Here is a 19,564-nt window from a genome sequence, read left to right as displayed (position 1 = left end):
CCCGATTGGCTCCCTCCACTCGCCCCGCCCGGGCCGGGCCGGCCCGGCGGTCCTTATTCTTTGTCACGTGATCGCCGCCCGCCGCGAAGCTTTCCGCCCCGTGTGCGCTTTATCGCTTTTTCCCGACATGTCGGCGAGTCCGTGAAGGCAGCAGCGGAAGCCACCGGAAATGACAAGTTCCACTGGCGCCAAGACTTTTTTTCTTCCCCTCTTTCCGATGGAAAAAGCCACTTGAAAGTTGAAGTGGAGCTGCGTGTTCGTGCCCGTGACGTGACGTGACGTGAGCGGAGCCGCCGACAGGGGCGTCGCGTCAACGTTTCCGCTGCCTGACGACGACGACGACGACAAGAAAGGAAAGGAAAGGAAAGGGAGAGGAAAACGAGACGCCGCTTTTGGTCGAAGGTACGTCGTCGTCGCCGTCGTCGCCCGTGTGTGCGGGCATAAAAAGAGGACGAGGTCATTCGAGAACTTTCTTTCCTCGCCGTGTTTTTCTTTTCTTCCTTTCTTTTTCCTGGCTCAAGGTGACGTCACAATAGCTTGACGGCCGCCGCACGTGCTCGTGTCTCCATGGCGACCGGGGTTCTGTCATTCGGACACTTTGCTAGCGAAGCGTTTTCGGCTATCGGCTTTGACCGCTTTGTCCGCTTTGTTCAATGTTGCACGAAAGGGCTGCAATTGAAGCATCAAGGCGATACGCCTATCGCCAATAGCATCGTTAGCCCTAAGCCTCGCCAAGCTAACGACACCCATAAAATAAGGCTGCCGCTCGCCAAAGGCTAGCCGTGAAACGAGGATATCATTGGAGGCAGGAAGGGACGCTAAAAGGCCTCCAACTCGCTGCCAGATCCAATGTGACGTCATCCCACTTTCAGTTTAATACACCTCACGTGCAGCAATGAGCTTTCAGTGAATAATGTCTGTGGGGAACAAAACAAAAAATTTTGCTTCCAGCTCCCTCCTTTGTCAATCTGTCCTCTATTTTTGTTCTTCCACGCGGCGCAGGCAGGCTGTCATTATGGGTTTTTTTGGGTGTGGGACGTTTGCTTCGAATTTGGACTGCGGGGGAAAAATAGAGCAAATGTGACTTGCTTCAATTTGGACTTTGTTAAAAGAGCAAATGTGACTTGGACCATAGCCGTTGTGCGCCTGGTGCCTCCATCGCCAAATGGGCCATTTTAGAGAGCCTTGGTGCTCCGCTCTTGACCTTTGGACCCTCGAGGCAAGCACTAGGCCACCATGGGCAAACTACGGCCCGTGGGCCATATACGGCCCGTTAGGCCTTTTAATCCGGCCCGCCGACGTTGTCCAATTTTTGTTTTTGTTTTTGGAGTGAAAATACAGGAAATCATTGGATGACCCGCATGAGCAATTCTGCTGTCGGTTTTGTGATTTTGGAAAAATAGACAGCTTGTGTCATTTCCTTTAGTCCTTTTTTTCTGTTTATGTTTCATATGTACTGTTAACGGATGCACTTTTTATATGTATCGTATCTTGTGCTGACCCGGCCCGCCCGCCTGTCAAGTGTTTAAAGTCAATGTGGCCCCCGCCCGGGCCCAAAAGTTTGCCCAACCCTGCACTAGGCCCAAATTCAGTTCAGACCTCCCCCCTCCCGCTGAATTTAGACGTTTTTCTGACACTCGACAATCTTGCCGCTCGCTCGGCTCTTGAAATTTGGAGGGGCGGGGACAGAGCCACCGCCGCCGCCGTCGCCGGGGAAACGGAGGAAGGCGCGGGCCGGGGGGGCCCTTTCCTGCCGCTGCGCCCGCTCGTCACGGAAATAGGAGAAGGAAGGCCACTCGGCGGTAGGGACAGACGGACAGACAGACAGACAGACAGACAGATAGATGGCGGACGAGCGAGGGGGCCCTGGGGACCGTATGTACTCGTGACCGGACGGGGAAAAAGACTGTTAGTGAAGCGTGCTAGGGCCAGCCAAGGAAGCGCTCCGCCTGCCGCCTTGACTCCCGAGTTGAAGCGGATGGAGCACGCGTAGGTGAGAAACCAGACGCGTTTAGGGTGCCGCTGTTGTTTCGCTCATTTCTCCACTCCACGTACAAGCTTTTGCCGGTCACGGAACATCAAAAGCCAGCATCTAGTACAGGGGTGGGGAACCTTTTTGACCAAGAGAGCCACAAACAATTCATATTTTCCAATGTTATTCCTTGTGAGCCATAGTACCAATTTCAAAGTCAAAATACATACATGTAAACAAGTGGCTTTTCATTTTTTTTGTAATTTCACCACTTTTAAAGTGGAAAAAAACAGTTCAAGATTCTTATGCTGTTGCTAATCAATGAGAGGATGCATTCCAGAAGTCTACTGCAAAAAAAGATTAAAGCAAAAAAATATGAAGATTAAAGCAAAAAGAAGATTAAAGCAGTTCTAAATGTAATATCTCAGTTGTGTCAACAGCCATTTCCATATTTTAGCTCCCAGGTTGGCAAAGAGCCAGATGCACCCATCCAAAGAGCCACAAGTGTCTCCCGAGCCATAGGTTCCCTACCCCTGATCTAGTATCTGTAAAATGATTCATTGGCAGTTTCAGTCTGTGAGGGGAGTGTGCCACCCACCCACCCTTCTCCTGTGGACGTGGGCCCCAAAAAATGTCCAGGCGGCTTTCCCGGCACGGCCCCGCGTTATGCACGCGAAATCCGGCTAAAGCCCCTGGCGTTCTCTCCCCTCCCCTTCCCTCCCCACAGGCGGCGCGGGAGCGAGCCCTCGGGAGGTCCGCGGGGGGCCATGCTGGGCCCCAGAAAGACGTGGGACCTCGGCCACCCCCCCTGTCTGCAGGACCCGTGGAAGAGCGACTTTCCCTTGGACGGTGCGTGCTGCCATTTGTCCAATCGGCTTAGGCTTTGTTAGGACGGCCATCCGTGACGTCCCTTCCTCTCCGACACGTACGGGTGGGTCTCTTGACTTCTGCCTCACTTTCTCTTCATTTTGCCTCACGTCCTCTTTTTTTTTTTCACTCGGGGCTGCTGGCTGATGGGAGTTTTATCAACGTACACTCGTGCCTTTACTTACCAAATGAACTGCTGCTTCCAAAACGTTTTTTTCTGGAATTAGAGCAGTACAGTGGTACCTCGACATACCATCGTAATCCGTTCCGAGACCGAGATCGTATTTTATACACGAAAGAGATGCAAAAAAGACAGTGCCATGGCCACCTGGCTTGGTCGCATCATGACATTTTGATCGCATGACGGGCGAATTATTCCATCGAAATTTCCGTCGTAAGACGAGAATATTGTATGACGAGCGGTCGTATGACGAGGTACCACTGTACTAAATATGTACATTCTGTCATTGGTTCGTTCCACGGTCCTCCCCCCCCCCCCCCCCCCCCCCAAAAAATAGTAAATAGTAGTAAGAGTAGAGAGAGGCTAGCCATTCCAAGGAGTCGTGCCATCCAATGAGTCCTTGGGCTTCAATAGCGTAGCCGTGTTAGGGGCTGGGCTTGCCCGGCAATATCATCAGTCCACCGCATGCCACTTTCTTCTTATCTTGTGTTTTTCCATGGATGCCAGGACCCGCCCATTCATTTCCTTGGCACCAATCATTTGAAATAAACAACTCACTCCGTGTCGGCAGACGGCGCTCAAACGAGAGTCGTTGTCGTCGGAGACTTTGAGTGGAAGGAAATAACGGAGACGGGAATTGACAATTTGGGGGGCATTTCCTCACCTGCGTCTCGTTTTCGTATATGCCGGGACCACCGTTTGCACGTCCCGGGGCGTCGTGACCTGAAAATGTGCGTTCGCAGCGAGCACGCTGGACTTCCTGATGAGCGAAGGGGAGGACGACGCCTCCTTCCTGTCTCTGCCCAGCCCCGCCTTCTCTCGGCGTCTTTCGTCCGGCCGAGCCGACGCGCCCGCCGGCCCGCTCGTCCAGGTCAGCGTCCCAATGACCCGCTCCCCCCCCCCGACAGAGAGCGGTCTCCGAGGATGCCGGCCGGCGCCGCCCTTTCCGAAAGGGGGCGGGTCGAGGCTCCCCGGCTGGCTTTTGCCGCGCCGAGTTCCCGCTAACGCCGCGCCGTACGCGCGTCTGTCTTCTTCAGACGCCCCGAGACAAAGCGCGCCGCCTTCGGGCTCCCCTCGACCCGGACGAAGAAAAGGACGAGCGTCGGCGGCAGCCGGGGGAGGAGCGCACGCCTCCGGGTCAGTCCGCTTTTTTTTTTGTCCGGTGACGACGGCCGGCTTTCGCCGAAGCCCGCCGCTCCTTAAGAGCGCGGCGTCACGTGACGCTACGCCGGATGTACCGAAATGAAATGTTGCCTAGCCAAATGTGGGGCCGGTTTTTGGAGGGGGCGGGGTCAGCCTTTAGCGTCGACGCCAAGCCGGCGATCGGCCGGCTAACGGCGCCCGTGACCCTGGGCAGTCGGAGCCGTGCCCCTAGAGGAAGGAAGTTGACTGTTGTCTTGTGCTTGTCCTGTGCGCCAGGCGCCGCAGCGGAGAAAGAGCAGTCGCAGGTACGTGGGCCCGTGCTCGGGCTTCCCATCCATCCATCCCGCCCAATCATCCGCCCAAGCGTCCACCCAACCAAGCTGCTCTGCCCACAGGTGGAGGAACTGGAGAAGAAGCTCGCCCAGGAAACCTTGGTAAGCCAGCGCAGAACGCCCCGCTGCCACCGCAGCCTTTCCGGCCCCACCCGTGGGCGCGTGCGTGGGGCAAAACGGCGTGTTGGAATTTCCCCACTATTCTGTCGAGCGATCGCGTCGACTGGTGTGACCACACGCTACCAATGCTAAGAATGCACGAGAATGGCGTCCGGCTTAGCTCATCGTCGGCGCCATCTCGGCAGGAAATGCTCCTCCTTAGCCTGCGGGCGTCTCCTCATCCCGTCTCGTCTGGCCTCCCGCAGGGGGCCACGGATTTGGAGAAGCGGCTGGAGCTCCTGGAGGCGGAGAACAAGAACCTCAGACGACGGCTGACCTCCGAAGGAGCCTTCCTTCCTATCGCCGTTTGGCCTTCCCCGGAGGCCCGGGAGGCTCAAGAGGCTCCTCGACGGCCTCGGCCCACCGTGGCCACGCAGGTGAGGCCGGGCCGCCGTGGACGCCCCCCCCAGCTGCAGACGGAGAGAGTCGGTCGCGACCGCCTGTTGCGGCCCTCAGACGGAGGAGGCGGAGTCTGGCGACGGCGCGCCTTCGCTGCGCTCGCAGAACCTCTGGCTGCAGGAGCAAGTTTGCGTGCAGCGCCACCTGCTGAGGGAGTTGGAGACGCAACTGCAACAGTCGCAGAGGACGTGCGCGCAACTGCGGACGCAGGTAGGCGACCCGCCGGGGGGTGGGCGCGTCGGCCGGCCGGCCACTCCCAACTCTTTCCGTCTTGCCGTCTTTGAGGCGGCCCTGTACGACGGCGAGGCGGAGCGCGCCCGCAAGCGGCTGGACGGCGAGCTGCTGCGGCTGAAGGAGGAGAAGGAGCGCGTGGTGGAGGAGGCCTTCGTCAGGGCCGAGAGCCAGATGGAGGCCGTGCGCGACAACCTGGCGGGTAACTCCTCTTCTCCCCTAACTCGGTTGGCTCCACCCGCCCGCCGCCTCCTGGTCCAAACGACGTCGCTTTAGCGGTCAGGGGTCAGGCCCACCTGAGGCTTTTATTTCATTTTGATGTCTTTTTTGGCTTGCAGGGGTACGCTCGAAGCTACTGGGTCTCCACCCCGCCTTGAGGACGCTCACCAGCGACTACAACGCACTCAAGAAGCAAGTGCACCACTTCCCGGCCATGCTGCGGAACGCCATCGAGGACGCCAAGCGCGAGGTAACGCTGGGCGAAATGCGCGCACGGCACGCCATCCGTCCCTCCCGCTTACAAGTGAACTAGCCTAGCCCAGCCTAGCCCAGCCTCACCGCCTCCACCGTGTGCGCAGATCTGTCAGGTGATGGGCGAGGTGAGCGCCACCAACCAGAAGCTGCTGGACAAGTACAAACGCGAGATGAACCTGAGGAAGAAGATCCACAACCAGCTGGTCCAGCTCAAGGGTTTGTTCCCTGTGTGCTTTGGGGGTGGGGCTACTCCCCTCTCCTCAGTCAATTTGACCTACCGCATTTACTCGCATATAAGCCGCACCCTTAAAATGGCCCTAAAATCTTTCAATTTGACATTTTCTCGTGTACAAGAGCCCCCCCCCCCCACCCCCTACATTGACAATTTTCACCTCCATAAATTCATTTCATTTAAATAGGGAGCACAAATGTGTTACTTTGAAGGGAAAACTTAAGAAAAATCATCACACTTGGTATTTCTGATATACTGTATTGATCAAAAAGCACATTATTAGGGTCAATATCAAGGAATGAAATCATCCAGTAATGGTTCTTTTCTTACTGCAAAACAGAAAATAACCAAACAAATAGTCAATGTTACTTTCCCCCAAATCTACTGGTGGAAAAGTATAGCAAGTGTGCGATAATAAGCCGTTTTTGTTGTTGTCACAAATACGGCTTATACGCGAGAAACTAGGCTAAGCCAAAGTCGGGGGGGCAGGCGACCCTCCCGGTCGGCAATGGTTTGCTTTTGAAAAAGGATCCTCTCCCTCCGTCCCTCCCTCCGTCCCTTTGCCAGGCAACATCCGCGTGTTGTGCCGCGTGCGTCCCATGGAGGACGGGGAGAGCGCCCTGACCTTTGACCCGGACGACGACGGTATCCTCTACCTGGACAACAAGGGCAAGGTGGTGACCTTCGACCTGGACAAAGTCTTCCCGCCGCGGGCCACCCAGGAGGAGGTCAGCCGCTCCCCGAATGCCCGCCGTTAACGCGCTCCGCTCCGGTCCGGTCCGCCCAACGTCCGCTCCGGTCCGCCCAGGTTTTCCAGGAAGTGGAGTCGCTGGTGACGTCGTGCATCGACGGCTTCCACGTGTGCATTTTCGCTTACGGGCAGACGGGATCGGGAAAGACGTACACCATGGACGTAAGACGCCGTGGCCTTAAATTGGACGTCTTGCGCCAAAGTTGACGTGGCTCCGATCCTCCGTCCATTCCGTATTGACTTAACCGGCGAGCGCTTTTTCCCCCCCACGCCGGCTTTCCGCGTGGCGGGCTAGGGCGTCCCCTCGGACCCGGGCCTCAACCAGCGAGCGCTGCGCCTCCTCTTTTCGCGAGTCTGTTCCCAAAGTCCCGAGTGGGACTTTCACGTCTGCGTCAGCATGCTGGAGATTTACAACGAGACGCTCAGGTGAGCCCAGCCGGCAAAGCGGCCCGCCGATCGGGCCGACCGCTGACCGACGGGTTTCGCCCGCCCGCACGCAGGGACCTCCTGGGCGACAAGCGGGCCGACAAGTTGGACATCAAGATGAACCCCGACGGCAGCGGGCAGCTTTACGTGCCCGGACTGACGCGCGTCGCCGTGCGCACGCTCGAAGACGTCAACCAGGTAACGAGAGAAAAGGGGGGGGGGGGAGACAAAAACCCCAAAACGGGCAAATTGAAGCTCAAAAACATTTCAGATTCTGGAGGCGGGCCGAGCCAGCCGGGCCACGGCCAGCACCGACCTCAACCGGCGAAGTTCTCGCTCGCACGCCCTGCTCATGGTCAGCGTGGCGGGAATCAACGCCACCACGGGAAGTCGCACGCAAGGTGAGCAAAGCGGCGTCGCCGGCCAGGTGACGTGACGCCGAACCTCGCCCCTCCCCCGTCCTTTAGGGAAACTGAACCTGGTGGACCTGGCGGGTTCCGAGCGGGTGCGTAAGTCTGGCGCCGAGGGCGGCCGCCTGCGCGAGGCGCAGCACATCAACAAGTCGCTGTCGGCGCTGGGCGACGTCATCAACGCGCTGCGGTGCAGGCACGCGCACGTTCCCTTCCGGAACTCGCGACTCACCTTCCTGCTGCAGGACAGCCTCAGAGGCGACGGAAAGACGCTCCTGGTTGTGCAGGTGAGCCCAAGCGGGCGAGGGTGGCGCCGGCGGCAACGGCCTTCCTTTTATTTTGGATTTGCCAGCCAGCGCCCACCGCGTGGCCCTCCTTTTATTTTGTTTCCGCGGCGCCGCCCCCAGGTGTCCCCGCTGTCCGCCGACGCCGGCGAGTCGCTGTGCTCGCTCAAGTTCGCTCAGCGCGTTCGCAGCGTGGAGCTCAACGCCTGGAGCTCCGCCCCCGGGAGGCCGGACAGCCGCTCGGCCTCGTCGTCGCCCACGCGCCAGAGCTCGGAGGTTCGTTTGGGATCGCCCGTGGAAAAAAAAAAGGCCAGCTCTACACTAATGACATGTTCTGGCAGATGGAGTCTCCGCCCCTGAGCCTGGGGCCCCTCCCCTTGTCTCGTAGCAGCAGTGCGGGCTCCTCCCTCAACTCCGCCCCCCGACGCAAATCCAACTCGCAGCTCTCGGCGGGTAAGCGCGTCGTCTGTTTTGGGTTTTCCGCTCGCCGTCCTCACGGTGCGCCGCCATTGGTTGTTTACAGATTGATCTCAAGCCGGCGGCGGGGTCCAACGGACGGGCGATGCCGCCGCGGGCGGGCAGCTCTAAGGAAGGAAAGAAAATGCCGAGACGAGTCGGGAAGGAGGACTGGCTTTGGATGGCCAGCTCTCTTGCGAGTCCAGCTCGCTTTTTCATTTGCAACGCACCGCCACGTTCGTCGGAAGCGCGCCTTCGATCGGGTAGGGTGGTGACGGCGGCCTCGACGCCTTCTGTATCGACAGACTCGTGTGAAACTTGGAAGGACGGTGTCGGGTGACTTAAATGCCAATTGGCGCCCTTTTCACGGTCGCTGCCACCAAACTAGGGGCAGTGGAGCTTTGCTGGCCAGGCCAGGGTTTCCCCTCTCCCCTCTCGCTTCCAGTGTGATGAGACTGACACATTTGCCTCTCTCTCTTTTTTTATTTTCAATAAAGTCAACCACCACGTGACCATCTTCCTTCTTTGTCGTCTCTCGGGCGCCGGGACCGCGAGCAAGACGTTGTTTCTCGCCAGCATCTTCATGGGGCCGGGTGAGAGTTCTCCGGAAGTGAGCCGTCTTTTCGGTCCGAGGGCCACCGGTCCTCGGACGCCAAGAAGGCCAGCGGTTCCAGCAGCCGCTCGGCGTCCACGCGGGCCAGACCTTCCGCGCCGGGCGCCGGCGCGCCTGCAGACAAAGCGGGGAAGGTTGTGGTTAATGGAAGGCGGCCCCATCCGAGGCCGGAGGAGCGCCCCCACTGAACGGCTCCTAACTTTAAGAGTGTTGGTGGACATTTGAGTAGAAAATAGGAGCGCTACAATAATCCCTCAAATATCACGGTTAACGTAGACCAGACCTGGCCACGATCATGGAAATATCGCAGAGTAGCGTCACCCCTTTAATCCTAGCCTTTTTCCCCCTTCAGTGCTGATGAGCAAGCGGAAGATGGGGGAGTGGCTTCCGCTTGCCAATTTCGGCGTGGATTTTCTTGTTTTTAATAATAGCAGAAAAAATCACGGGCTCGCCCGCTCACCGAGGACGAGCGCCACCTGTGAGGCCGGAAAGAGGATTTGCAGGCAGCGGTCCAGGAAGGGCAGGAGGTCCCGAGCGTAGGCGCGGCACATGCCGGCAAACAGGCGCCGCTCGACGTCGCTCGCCGCCGAATCCTCGGCACGGTGATAGTCGGCCAGCTCCCGGCTCACCTGCGGGTTCGTCAGGCGTCACGTGGCCCGGAAGGCATCGGATCCACCTCGCGTTCGGCCGGCGACTCACCTCGGCCAGGGCTCCGTGCAGGTCTAGGGTGACGCGGCGGGCCAGCGCCAGGGGGCAGCACAGGCGCAGCTCGTTAAAGGCCGCCAGGATGCAGTTGAGGAAGCGGGCCAGGGGTGGAAAGTCCAGCAGGCCCGGTGGGGGCGCCACCGTCCCCTCGCCCGGAGCCGGCGGCGCCGCCACCGCCGCCGGGGTCGCGGCAGTCGGCGCGTAGGCGGCGAGGTCCCGGCGAAAGCCTTCGGCCGCCTCCCGCGCCGCCTCTCCGAAGGCCCGTCCCGCCGCCGGCGGGAAAAGGGCCGCCAGCCGGCCCCGGAAGTCGGCGCCCACCCGGCCGAAGGACAGCCCGAAGTACATGCACTGCGGCGCTAGCGAGTCCAGCCGGGCCGACGCCCCCCGCCGCAGGTCGCGCTCCAGCGCCTCCGTCAACTCGCACACCTGCGCGCGGCGCAGCGCAAACTCGGTCGGCACCGGCGTCTTTCCCAAGAAGAAGAAAAAAAAAAGGCCAACCTTGGCGAGCAGCCAGCCGCGGAGCACCCGGGCGGAGCGCGGGGCCGGGCCGGGCTCGGAGAAGACGGCGCGGTACTGCGTCAGCACGTCGAAGAGGTGCGCCCGGGCGGCCTCGGCGCTCTTGCTGGCGTGGCCGTAGGGCTCGACGTCCGGGACGGCGTCCAGCGCCGAGCGCAGCCAGGCGCCGCGGGCCCGCAGGAACTTGACGCGCAGCTCGGCCTCGTCGGGGGCGCCGCCGCCGGCGCGCCTCAGGAGGCCCACGGCGCGCAGGCACGACGACAGCTGCGCCTCGCCGCGCAGCTGCCGCTGGATCTGCAGCAGCATCAGCCCGGAGCTCTCGCGCACCTCGCGCGCCAGACTCTGGACGAGGGCAGTCGAGGGCATTGGACGGGGGGAGCGGACCGGAGGGAGAACCGCCCAAAGGTGGACTTTTCTCGGGCTGAAGAAGGCAAGTTGTCGCGAGGCGCTCTCACCTGGATGAGAGGGTTGCTTCCGTGTTTGTTGTCCAGGCGTCGGACATAAGCGGCCAGCTCCAGCGCTTGTTCGTAGTAGGCGTTGCGCACGCACGTGTCCATCAGCTGCGGGATCTCCAGGATTTCCAGGATCTCCGTGTGGCGTTTGAGCGTCAGCGTGTTGGTGGCACGCCTCGCCGACATGTGCTCCGCCTCCTCCGCGAACCTCCTGAAAAGGGAAACGGGGGGGACGTGCTTCAGGTTGTTCCTGTCGGTCGGTCGGTTGGTCGGTCAGGACCAAACGTGCGCAGCAGAGTGTAAACCTCGTCCTTCCATCCGGCATCTTACTTACCGGCACCTGTGAGCCAGGGCGGGAACCTTGTCGAGCAGGCGCGAGACGTTGGCTTCCACGCGACCAAAGTCTCGGTAGATGCGCTCGGTGCAGTCGGCGGTGCGGATGAAGGTCTGGTAGTCGGAGAAGGCCAAGTGTCGCGTCTGGTCCAGAACGCGCGCGCGCTCCTCCGCCAGACGCTCCTGCTCGCGGCCCAGCTCGTCCACGCCCAACGAGCTGAGCTCCGACAAGTACGCCGCCAGGTCGGCTTTGTCCTTCCAAGTGTCCGGCAAGCGCTCCTGGAAGACGGAGGCCAGAAGACTCTCGTCCTCCACGTCCGCCGCCGCCGCCGCCGTCGTCGTCATCATCGTCGTCATGGCCGGCCCGAGTCGGGCCGGGCCGCTTCTTGTTGCGGTTGGCGATCGATCGATTGATCGCAAGCTATCACTCCTGATGGCAATCCCTCAAAACCGACAAATCCACTCGAACGTCGCACGGTAAAGTTTTCCCCACTTCCGCAAGCGATGGCGCCGCCGTGGCCGGTCACGTGACCAGAAAAAGAAGGCGGCCCCGATGTGACATCTCACTCGTCAGCCCTCTTTTTGTCAATAAAATGATTTGAATTTGTCACCGTCCGACCTGAACTATACACGAAGCGTTTCAAAGTCCATCGCTCGGCTTCTGAACTTGAGCGAAATATATTCATTCATTAGAGCAAACCTCCTCCCATTTACTGTCGTACGATGGCCGCCGCTAACTGACGCCGCCGAGCCCGACGTTTTGCATCTGGCGCTATATGGTTGGCACACCGACGGCGTTGCTAGGCTGCGCGCGCACCCGCCTCCGGTTCAAAACAATCTCGGTGCGCTCGCTTGGGTTAGCGCGCCCGGCGTCCTCTTCCGTCCAGCAACCCCGGTGTGTTGGAAGAAACCCCGCATCGGTCGGTCGCAACTCTGGGCTTAAGCGAGCAGGTAAAGCCTCGGCCTTTTGCGAGCTACGCGCGTTGCGTTTAGCTCCTTCCTTTGCTAGCTGCGCTCACTCCGGCGTTCGGCTAAGCCAGCTAGCCGTCCCGGCTACATGCCACGCTCGTTGCTTCTTCTCCTGCTCCTCTCCTCCTCCTCTTTCTCCTTCTTCTCCTCCTCCTTCTTCTCCTTCTCCTCCTCCTCGTCCTACCCCCGCTCCTCGTTTTAGCTTCACTCCGCGATAACGGGAGCAGGCGAACTTGACGTGGTTCGACGCGGGCTGCGACGCTTTGCCAAACTTTGACATCCCCGTTGAAAGGAAGTCGGCGACAACTTTTGTCAACATGATGGCGCCGTGTATCGTTTCGAGTCGTGACGTCCTTTGCTATGACCACGAGTCAGTCGTCGCGTTTGCTCCACATCGACAGCCGAGCGGAGCTGCCGTGGGTCGGTCACCCTGACGGTTAGGACCTAAACCTCTGACGAAAGTTGGCGTCGACGGCACCCAGAAAGCCGCGGCCGACGCAAGCGCTTCAAACAAACGGGATGTCTGTCCTCGGTTCTTTTGCGCCGGCTTGTTGATTTTAGGGCCGAAACGAGACCAGACCAGGCGGAGTCCGGTCATGGCGACGGCCGCTGGCGCCGGTGCGGGTGCCGGCGGTGGGGCCCAGATCGCCTGGCGAATGCGTGAGTCTCACCGCTCGCGGCTTCCCCTGAGCCGTAACCCTAGCCTGACCTAACCCGACCTAAACCCACGGCCGACTCGGACAGAGGACTTTGAGGCCCACGCCGGGCCCGTATGCTGCGCCGCGCTGGGCAAGAGCACCGGGCGCCTGCTGGCCAGCGGCGGCGAGGACTGCCGGGTCAACATCTGGTCGCTGAGCAAGGCCAACTGCGTCATGGTACGGGGAGGCCGGGGCGGGGCGGGGCCGGCGTCTTTCCGTTGCCCGCCGGGCTCACCCGCCGCTCTGCCCCGCCTCTTCGCCAGAGTCTGTGCGGCCACAAGAAAGCGGTGGAGTGCGTTCGCTTCAACGCGTCGGAGGAGCAGCTGGTGAGCGGCTCGCAGTCCGGATCCATCCGCGTCTGGGACCTGGAGGCCGCCAAAAGTCAGCTCAGCGCCCTCGCCCGGCCCGGCCTCGTCCCAAGCCGTCTCACGGCCGCCTTTTGCACCCTCAGTGTTGCGGAATCTGACGGGCCACAAATCCAGCATCACCGGCTTGGCCTTCCATCCTTTCGGAGACTTTTTGGCGTCCGGATCCACCGACGCCAACATCAAGGTGGGTGCTCCAGTCGCCGTCCGCACGTTCGCCGTCTGCACGTTCGCCGTCTGACGCTTCTCCGTCTGCCCTCCTCCTCTGTCAGATGTGGGACGTGCGAAGGAAAGGTCCCATCTACAGGTACAAGGTAAGACGGCCGTCGGGGTCGGCCTTAGCCCCGAGCTTAAGCCGCGACGGCGTCCTTCCAGGGTCACGCGGCGGCCGTCCGCAGTTTGGCCTTCAGCCCGGACGGCAGGTGGTTGGCGTCGGCCGGCGACGACTGCACCGTCAAGGTGGCTCTTCCCTCCCTCCCGACCCTTCCCCTCCCCTCGGCCCGATCCGCTGATTTTGCTCGCTGGCTTCGCGGCAGCTGTGGGACCTGAAGCTGGCCAAGACCATCACCGAGTTCACGGCGCACACGGGCGCCGTGGCCGCCGTCCAGTTTCACCCCAACGAGTACCTGCTAGCCTCGGGAGGCGCCGACAGGTGCGGCCGCCGCCCGGTCCGGACCCTCGGGGGCGGCGGCTCGGACTGACGCGGCCGGCGCCTGTGCGCAGGTGCCTGAGGATTTGGGATCTGGAGAAGTTCTGCCAAGTGGGGGCCCTGCAGGACGCCGGTGCCATCAGGTGAGCGGCCGGGCCCATGGGGAGCCGCGCCTCGGGCCGGCCCCTTCAACCTGCCCTCTCTCAGGTGCGTGGCGTTCAGCGCCGACGGCGGCTGCCTGTTCAGCGGCCACGCCGACGTCCTGCGCGTGTGCGCCTGGGAGCCCCAGCGCTGGCTGGACGCCGTCACGGTGGGCTGGGGACGCGTGGCCGACCTGGCGCTCTGCGACAGGCAGCTGGTACGGAGCCGCCCGCCCCGCCTCTCCCCGCCCCCAGCGCTCCGCTGACCCGTCCGTCCACCCTCAGATGGCCACGTCTTACCAGTTGAGCGGCCTGTCCACCTACATGGTGGACCTGAAGCGCGTCCGGCTGGGCGACGGTGCCGACGGCAAAGCGCGGCGTGGCGACGAGGGCCCCGCGGTGGCGGCCGCTTCCCGCCCGGCGCCGCCGCCGCCTCCGGCCCCCCAGGGCCGGCCCCGGCCCGAGCGACGGAGCCCCGAGGGCGAGAGGCGCAGTCCCGGCGAGGAAGAGGCGGGAGACCAAGCGCCCTCGGCCGACGCGCGCGACTACCGGGAAATCTTCCGGCCCCGCGACGCTCTCTGTAAGAAGACTCTGTTTGTCGGCCGGCGACCGTTCCCTCCCTCGGGACGATCCCCTAGGACAAATACGGACGGCCGATTAAAATCCCCACCGCCGCCACCCCCCAGCTCGGAGTCCTCCCGGGATCCCGGAGCCTTTTCCCGCCCCCCCGGAGGAGGGCGGGGTGCGGGTCGGGGGCGTCTTCTCCCAGGGGGGCGAGGCCTCGGCGGAAAGACGCGCTCCTCCGTCGCCTCCGTCCGCGCCCGTCCGGAGGGCGGAGCCCGCGGGGGCGTCCCCGGCTCGGCCGCCGGCCATTTTCCCCGTGGGCCGGAGCGAGCCCACCGGCCTGGACGTGGCCGACTTCCTGTCGGTGAGTCCCGGCCGCCACCTTTTGCCGCTCTGTCGCGGCGGCGCGCCCGTCGCCCATCCGTCGATGCGTCCAGGGCGGCCACTCGGGGACGCTGTGTGAGGACGAGGTTTTGAACCACATCCACAACGGCCACGTCACCATGTGCGTCATGCTGGGCAACCGCCGCAAGAACCTGCAGAGCGTCCGGGACGTCTGGACCCGCGCGGGCATCAAGGTCGGTCCCACCCGGGGAGTAAAAGCCTTCCATGGAATAAAGGACAGCGGCCTTAAGCCCGTGGGCGCGGCTCGTCTCCACAGAGCGCTCTGGACGCCGCCGTCTCCATGAACGACCTGTCCATCGTGGTGGACGTCCTCAACATCATCAACACGCAGCCGTGAGTCCGGCTTTTGCCCTTCCTTCCCGTTTCCGCCGCTTCTTTATCGGGTGGCCCCCGTCGCGTCGCTTCGCCGGTCGGTCGGGGGCTCCGGGCGAGCGCAACGACTTTGCCCCAAGTCCGCGGCCGCTCGTTGGCGGCAGAAAGGAAAAAAAAATCCCGGTTGTTTGTGTCGGCAGGTCGCTGTGGAAGCTGGATGTGTGCGCCAGCAGTCTCCCCCAGATCGAGAAGCTGCTGCAGAGCAAGTACGAAAGGTGGGTCCGTCGCCTAAATGTGTGGCCCCCTTTCGGGGCCGCTTCCCATCGGGCTAATTTACCCCAAGCCACGCGCGGAGGAGCGCCCCCTAACGGCCGGCCGGCCTACCGACCGGCGGACTGTGCTCAGTTACACGCAGTGCGGCTGCTCCTCGCTCAAGCTGATCATGAAGTACTTCTGGCCGCTCATCCGGGAGACGCTGAGCGCCACGACTTCGGTGGGCGTGGACGTGACGAGGGAGGAACGGTGAGTCCCCCGACCGGAGCGAGCGTCCGACCCGGCTTTTTCTCGCTTTTGCTTTTTTAACGGCGGGCCCCGCCGCAGACAGCACAAGTGCCGCCTTTGCCGCCAGCGTCTGCGCGAGCTGCGCGGCGCGGTGGAGAGCAAAGCGGCGCTGGCCGGTCGCCACGGCTCCGCCTTCGGGGAGCTGCGCGTGCTCATGGCGCCCCTGGACCACTAGCGCGCCGTGCCTTGAGGAAAGAAAAACAGCCAGCGTTTCACCCCTCCACATTTTAATACAACTTCTGTACAAAGATATGAACACAAATAAAATGTTGCTCCCAAGTGGGCCTCTTTCTCTCTCTGAACTCGCCGGCCGCGCAATGGCGACGGATGCCTCTTTAAAGGGCGGACGCCGCCGACGGGAGAGAAGGGCGACGGCGCGAGCCCAGCCGGGCCAGCGCCACGGGGACCTCCTCCAGGGATTCGGCCGAGTCGGAGCGGTACTCGGCGGGGGGCGCGGCGGCCCTCACGGCGCCCGGCCGCTTCGCCCTCTTCTTGTGGGCCGAGGCGGCGGGCGGGCTCCGGAGCTCCGGCGGCGCGGGGGCCTCCGACCTGCCCCCGGGGCGGGATGCCGTGAGACGCGTCCCCGGTGGCGGCGGCGAGAAGGGGACACTTACCACGCGGCGGAGGCGGAGCGGCCGGGAGTTTCCCCGGGACCTCTTCTGAGACTTGCCCGCCGCTCCACTTCCTGAAGATGCCAAAGAAAGACCTGGAGGTGAAAAGTGGGCCACGGGCCATCTGAGGGCCAGATCTACTCGGAAGCCTTTGCTGTGACTTTTGGGACGCATCCAAAATGTACATCGGCGGGCACCCGACCTGGGGTTCGGCGGCGGCGGCGGCGGCGTCCTCCGGGCCGCTCTCGGGCCTCGCCGGGGTGCCAGTCTCGGGCCTCCCCCGCCGGCGGTGGCGCTGACGCACGATGTACTCGTAGGTGCTCAACCTGTTCCACACTAAAAGCGGCCCTCGGTGAAATGGCGGCCGGGGCGAAACTTCCAAATTCCACACGAGGACTCACTCAGGTAAAAGTGGAAGGCCAGCAGGTGGCAGAGGAGCACGGCGGCCAACAGCGCCAGCGCCGCCGTCACGCCGGCCAGCGCCACGGCGGCGGCCGTCCGGTCCAGGGCCGAGCGCGTGCGGTCCGGCCGAGGCGGCGGCGGCGGCTCCCGGAAGAAGGCCATCAGAACATAGGAGGAGACGCCGAGCAGGACGCACGCTCCCAACACGGCCGACGCCACGCTGTACAGGAACAACCTGCGGCCCGGCCAAAAGTTGCAGCGGACGCCCAGGTTCCCGGCCGTCAAGAAGAAAAAAAGTGCAACAGGCACCTGTAGTTCCTGCTCCCCACACAGTTGTTGAGCCATCGACAGTGATGATCAAAGTTGGCCACGCATTTGTTGCAGGCGCTGCAGTGCTTGGACTTGGGCCCCCTGAAAAAGACGCTTTCGGGTTGGCGGGGCGTTCGCTCGGGTAGTCGGGCGGGCGAGCGAGCGACCGACTCACACGTCCACCCGGCAGCGGTAGCAGTGGCAGTTGTGAACGACGCAGACGCCCTCCGCCCCGCCCTTGGCTCGGACGTTGCGGTCGGCCGGGTCCACGCTGACCGCCAGGACGTGGACGCACAGGTGACACGCCAACATGACGCCGGTACACTGTGGCGGGCTTATCGGAAAGCTTGCTTTTGACATTGCCCAAAATGGCTTCAATGTTTTCTTTTTGAGGAGGCGATATAAAAAAAATGGAGGCACATGAAAAGACAATATTGCCTTTAGCCGCGCACGTGAAGCGGCAAAACGGAAGGCCGGACGGCCGGCCACGGGAAAGGAAGGATACGATGTAGCCGGCGGGCAGCCAATGCGGCGGCAGGAGGGGCACCAGCACGCCCAGGCCCACCGCCGCAAAGTAGGCGTAGAGGAGCCAGGCCAGCAGCTGCAGGGGGTGCGGGGGCCAGCTCCAGCCGTTGGTCCGGGGGCAGCCCGCACGCCCGCCACCGCCACCGCCGCCCTCGGGCCTCTCCATTGCACCTGATCCCGCTCCAACCTGCGTGGTCGTGCCTTCGGATTCAAGAAGAGAAGGGCCCGCCGGTCACGCCCACGGTGCTCGGCGCCATCTTTCCGCCCGCCCCGTCGGCGCACGAGGAAGCGTTGTCTCCTCCCAAATCCGTCAATTCGGACCAGACAAGAGACCTGTATGAATTATTGATGATATTTTATACGATTATCCTATTGATAAATACCTACAGTGTGGATTTATGGATTGAAGGCGGTCGGGGGGGGAGGGCGTATCTTTACAGACAGTGTGCGGTAATCGAGAGGTAAGCGACCTGTATGTAATCGAGAGGTAAGCGACCGGTATCCACAACAGCGGAATGACAAATTACAAGTCCGTAACTTACACTTATTTAGGTCTTTTGCCGATTAAACGTAGCTTATGGAGAAGCACCATCAATTTCGTCACACGCAGTTTCTGCGTGTGATGACAAGTAGGCTTTTTTGTGTTGTGGTAATGACGACATGGCCTATGTCCGATTATTATTATTATTATTATATACTCGCGCACACAAGTGCGTGTGCGTTTGCGTGTGCGTTGCCTGGATGGGTCAAAGACTCTGGACCAGGTTGCCACGTCTCCTTCTCCCAACACACCTGAATCAAATGATCAAGCCATCAGCAAGCTGTCCGTCCAGACGGGGGTGGCCAAGTCCGGTCCTGGAGAGCCACTATCCTGTCTGTTTTCCGTATCTCCCCCCCACCAACGCACCTGGATCAAATCATCTGGATGGGTATCAAGCTTCTGGACAGTGTGTTGGTGAGTTGATCATTTATTTGATTCAACTGTGCTAGAGGAGGGAGGGAGGGAGGGTCGGTAGATATGGAAGAGAGACTGGATGACAGGGGCTCTCGAGGACCAGAGTTGGCCACCCCTGGTCCAGAAGCTTGAACAACCAACGATCCTGCTCATTCGATTCGGTTGTACCGATGGAGGGAGGCGTGGAAAAAAAGAGTGGATACCAGACAGGGGGGGGCCTGGAGGACCGGAGGGAGTTGGCCAACCCTGCTCTGGAAGACTGTCGACGTCGTGGCCAACGATTTAAAAAAAAGGCGACAGGAAGGAAGGCTTAGGTTAGGGTTCTAAATGTGGGTTAAGGTGTCCGCCCCCTTTGGACGGCGGCGGGCGGCCGATCGAAGCGACGTCGCCCCTCCCTTTTTTCCTCTCTTTTCTCCCCTTTCCGTTCCGTTCCGTTTTGCTCACCCGTTAGCACACGCCGGGGGCTCTGGTCGGAGTTCGTCCGGGCACCCGGCCTTGCTCCCGCGACTGCCCTTCGGACGCAAAGCTCCCGCTCATGGTGCTCCGCGCCGACCTAGCTGCATTAGCTTTAGCCTTAGCCTTGAGCCGGCGTAGCGGCCGGAGCGGAAGTAGCGGGGGCTCGGAACGGAACTGCCCGAGCCCGCGGCGGCGACGTTGGCCCTAGATAGATATCATCATCTGGCCGTCTAGATGCGTGATTTATGCGCGCCGTGAGTGAGCGGAGCGGGGCCAAGCGGCGCCTACTTCCGTCGCTCTCGAACTCATAGCAAGGCTTTCATTTGCTAGAAGAAAAAAAAAAGATGAGCGGGTTTAGGACAACTTTTAGTTATTGCAGTCACTGGGGGAACAGTCCCTTTTCCCCCGACGTCTCATACACTCGCTCGCACGCATGCGCAAGCGCACGCACACACGGCCCATTGGAGTAGGGCAAAAGTCGCCCGCCCAGTGTTACTGAAAGTGACATTTGCCTCCATTCTCCTGGCCGCCCCAATCAGACGAGATGGAGCATTTCGCAAAAGTCCCCTGGCGCACGTAAAACGCGCACGCGCGCACGTACGAGAGCACACATTGACGATGTTTCGGCGTCGTTTGTTAACTCACTGGCTCCCGGGCCTCTCCCCCCTTTCAAATGGGTTTGGACATCTACTAGTGGTCCACTTTTT

General features: G+C 61.5%; 4 protein-coding genes across 11 annotated transcripts; 2 read left to right on the top strand and 2 right to left on the bottom strand.

Moving 5' to 3' along the window:
• Positions 1–91: 91 nt before the first annotated feature.
• Positions 92–8,829, top strand: kifc3 (kinesin family member C3). 4 transcript variants are annotated; one of them, XM_077592320.1, is made up of 20 exons: positions 93–402; positions 2,700–2,821; positions 3,764–3,891; positions 4,058–4,157; positions 4,440–4,468; positions 4,559–4,597; positions 4,861–5,031; positions 5,111–5,263; positions 5,339–5,486; positions 5,623–5,753; positions 5,863–5,974; positions 6,558–6,718; positions 6,799–6,903; positions 7,037–7,167; positions 7,242–7,365; positions 7,439–7,568; positions 7,635–7,864; positions 7,985–8,137; positions 8,203–8,314; positions 8,385–8,829. In XM_077592320.1, the coding sequence occupies exons 2-20, from the start codon at positions 2,740–2,742 to the stop codon at positions 8,387–8,389; spliced, it is 2,244 nt and encodes a 747-aa protein (XP_077448446.1). In that variant the 5' UTR covers positions 93–402; positions 2,700–2,739; the 3' UTR covers positions 8,390–8,829. The 4 variants fall into 4 exon arrangements, with proteins under 4 accessions (XP_077448436.1, XP_077448455.1, XP_077448465.1 ...); XM_077592310.1 differs by having other exon boundaries at positions 92–402; positions 5,111–5,486; XM_077592329.1 differs by having other exon boundaries at positions 92–402; positions 2,700–2,903; positions 5,111–5,486.
• On the bottom strand, positions 8,781–12,033 carry cog8 (component of oligomeric golgi complex 8). Its single transcript, XM_077592369.1, has 6 exons — positions 10,938–12,033; positions 10,607–10,814; positions 10,134–10,493; positions 9,630–10,061; positions 9,391–9,559; positions 8,781–9,044 (listed from the first exon to the last, which is right to left on the bottom strand). Exons 1-6 carry the CDS (start codon positions 11,291–11,293, stop codon positions 8,899–8,901), a joined length of 1,671 nt encoding a protein of 556 aa, XP_077448495.1. The 5' UTR covers positions 11,294–12,033; the 3' UTR covers positions 8,781–8,898.
• On the top strand, positions 10,847–15,878 carry katnb1 (katanin p80 (WD repeat containing) subunit B 1). 2 transcript variants are annotated; one of them, XM_077592356.1, is made up of 18 exons: positions 11,749–11,887; positions 12,108–12,341; positions 12,467–12,565; positions 12,650–12,780; positions 12,867–12,984; positions 13,055–13,155; positions 13,241–13,282; positions 13,344–13,427; positions 13,505–13,620; positions 13,692–13,760; positions 13,825–13,975; positions 14,043–14,337; positions 14,444–14,685; positions 14,759–14,899; positions 14,983–15,059; positions 15,239–15,313; positions 15,444–15,560; positions 15,639–15,878. In XM_077592356.1, the coding sequence occupies exons 2-18, from the start codon at positions 12,266–12,268 to the stop codon at positions 15,772–15,774; spliced, it is 2,070 nt and encodes a 689-aa protein (XP_077448482.1). In that variant the 5' UTR covers positions 11,749–11,887; positions 12,108–12,265; the 3' UTR covers positions 15,775–15,878. The 2 variants fall into 2 exon arrangements, with proteins under 2 accessions (XP_077448476.1, XP_077448482.1); XM_077592350.1 differs by lacking the exon at positions 12,108–12,341 and having other exon boundaries at positions 10,847–11,887.
• On the bottom strand, positions 15,810–19,049 carry LOC144068122 (palmitoyltransferase ZDHHC1-like). 4 transcript variants are annotated; one of them, XM_077592402.1, is made up of 8 exons: positions 18,846–19,049; positions 17,427–17,779; positions 17,097–17,245; positions 16,922–17,023; positions 16,612–16,847; positions 16,413–16,546; positions 16,214–16,305; positions 15,810–16,148 (listed from the first exon to the last, which is right to left on the bottom strand). In XM_077592402.1, exons 2-8 carry the CDS (start codon positions 17,610–17,612, stop codon positions 15,935–15,937), a joined length of 1,113 nt encoding a protein of 370 aa, XP_077448528.1. In that variant the 5' UTR covers positions 17,613–17,779; positions 18,846–19,049; the 3' UTR covers positions 15,810–15,934. The 4 variants fall into 4 exon arrangements, with proteins under 4 accessions (XP_077448528.1, XP_077448550.1, XP_077448541.1 ...); XM_077592424.1 differs by having other exon boundaries at positions 16,214–16,284; XM_077592415.1 differs by lacking the exon at positions 18,846–19,049 and adding an exon at positions 18,605–18,660.
• Positions 19,050–19,564: the final 515 nt, after the last annotated feature.

This window comes from Stigmatopora argus, chromosome 2 (assembly GCF_051989625.1).
Source record: "Stigmatopora argus isolate UIUO_Sarg chromosome 2, RoL_Sarg_1.0, whole genome shotgun sequence".
In the NCBI taxonomy this organism is placed as follows: Eukaryota; Metazoa; Chordata; class Actinopteri; order Syngnathiformes; family Syngnathidae; genus Stigmatopora; species Stigmatopora argus.
Note: the sequence above shows the minus strand (reverse complement) of the source record. Positions and strands in the feature narration are given on the sequence as shown.

What these genes read in the sequence shown, in the direction of transcription:
- kifc3 (XM_077592310.1), top strand. Translation starts at nt 2,740, where the DNA reads ATGCTGGGCCCCAGAAAGACGTGGGACCTCGGCCACCCCCCCTGTCTG. An exon ending in CGCTCGAAGACGTCAACCAG is followed by an intron (nt 7,366 to 7,438) that starts GTAACGAGAGAA and finishes AAAACATTTCAG; the next exon opens with ATTCTGGAGGCGGGCCGAGC. An exon ending in AGACGCTCCTGGTTGTGCAG is followed by an intron (nt 7,865 to 7,984) that starts GTGAGCCCAAGC and finishes CGCCGCCCCCAG; the next exon opens with GTGTCCCCGCTGTCCGCCGA.
- cog8 (XM_077592369.1), bottom strand. Translation starts at nt 11,293, where the DNA reads ATGACGACGATGATGACGACGACGGCGGCGGCGGCGGCGGACGTGGAG. An exon ending in GCCCTGGCTCACAGGTGCCG is followed by an intron (nt 10,815 to 10,937) that starts GTAAGTAAGATG and finishes TTCCCTTTTCAG; the next exon opens with GAGGTTCGCGGAGGAGGCGG. An exon ending in GAAGCAACCCTCTCATCCAG is followed by an intron (nt 10,494 to 10,606) that starts GTGAGAGCGCCT and finishes GCCCTCGTCCAG; the next exon opens with AGTCTGGCGCGCGAGGTGCG.
- katnb1 (XM_077592350.1), top strand. Translation starts at nt 11,713, where the DNA reads ATGGTTGGCACACCGACGGCGTTGCTAGGCTGCGCGCGCACCCGCCTC. An exon ending in GCCTCGGGAGGCGCCGACAG is followed by an intron (nt 13,621 to 13,691) that starts GTGCGGCCGCCG and finishes GCCTGTGCGCAG; the next exon opens with GTGCCTGAGGATTTGGGATC. An exon ending in CGCTCTGCGACAGGCAGCTG is followed by an intron (nt 13,976 to 14,042) that starts GTACGGAGCCGC and finishes GTCCACCCTCAG; the next exon opens with ATGGCCACGTCTTACCAGTT.
- LOC144068122 (XM_077592402.1), bottom strand. Translation starts at nt 17,612, where the DNA reads ATGGAGAGGCCCGAGGGCGGCGGTGGCGGTGGCGGGCGTGCGGGCTGC. An exon ending in GGCCTTCCACTTTTACCTGA is followed by an intron (nt 16,547 to 16,611) that starts GTGAGTCCTCGT and finishes GGCCGCTTTTAG; the next exon opens with TGTGGAACAGGTTGAGCACC. An exon ending in CCGCCGCCGCCGAACCCCAG is followed by an intron (nt 16,306 to 16,412) that starts GTCGGGTGCCCG and finishes TTTCACCTCCAG; the next exon opens with GTCTTTCTTTGGCATCTTCA.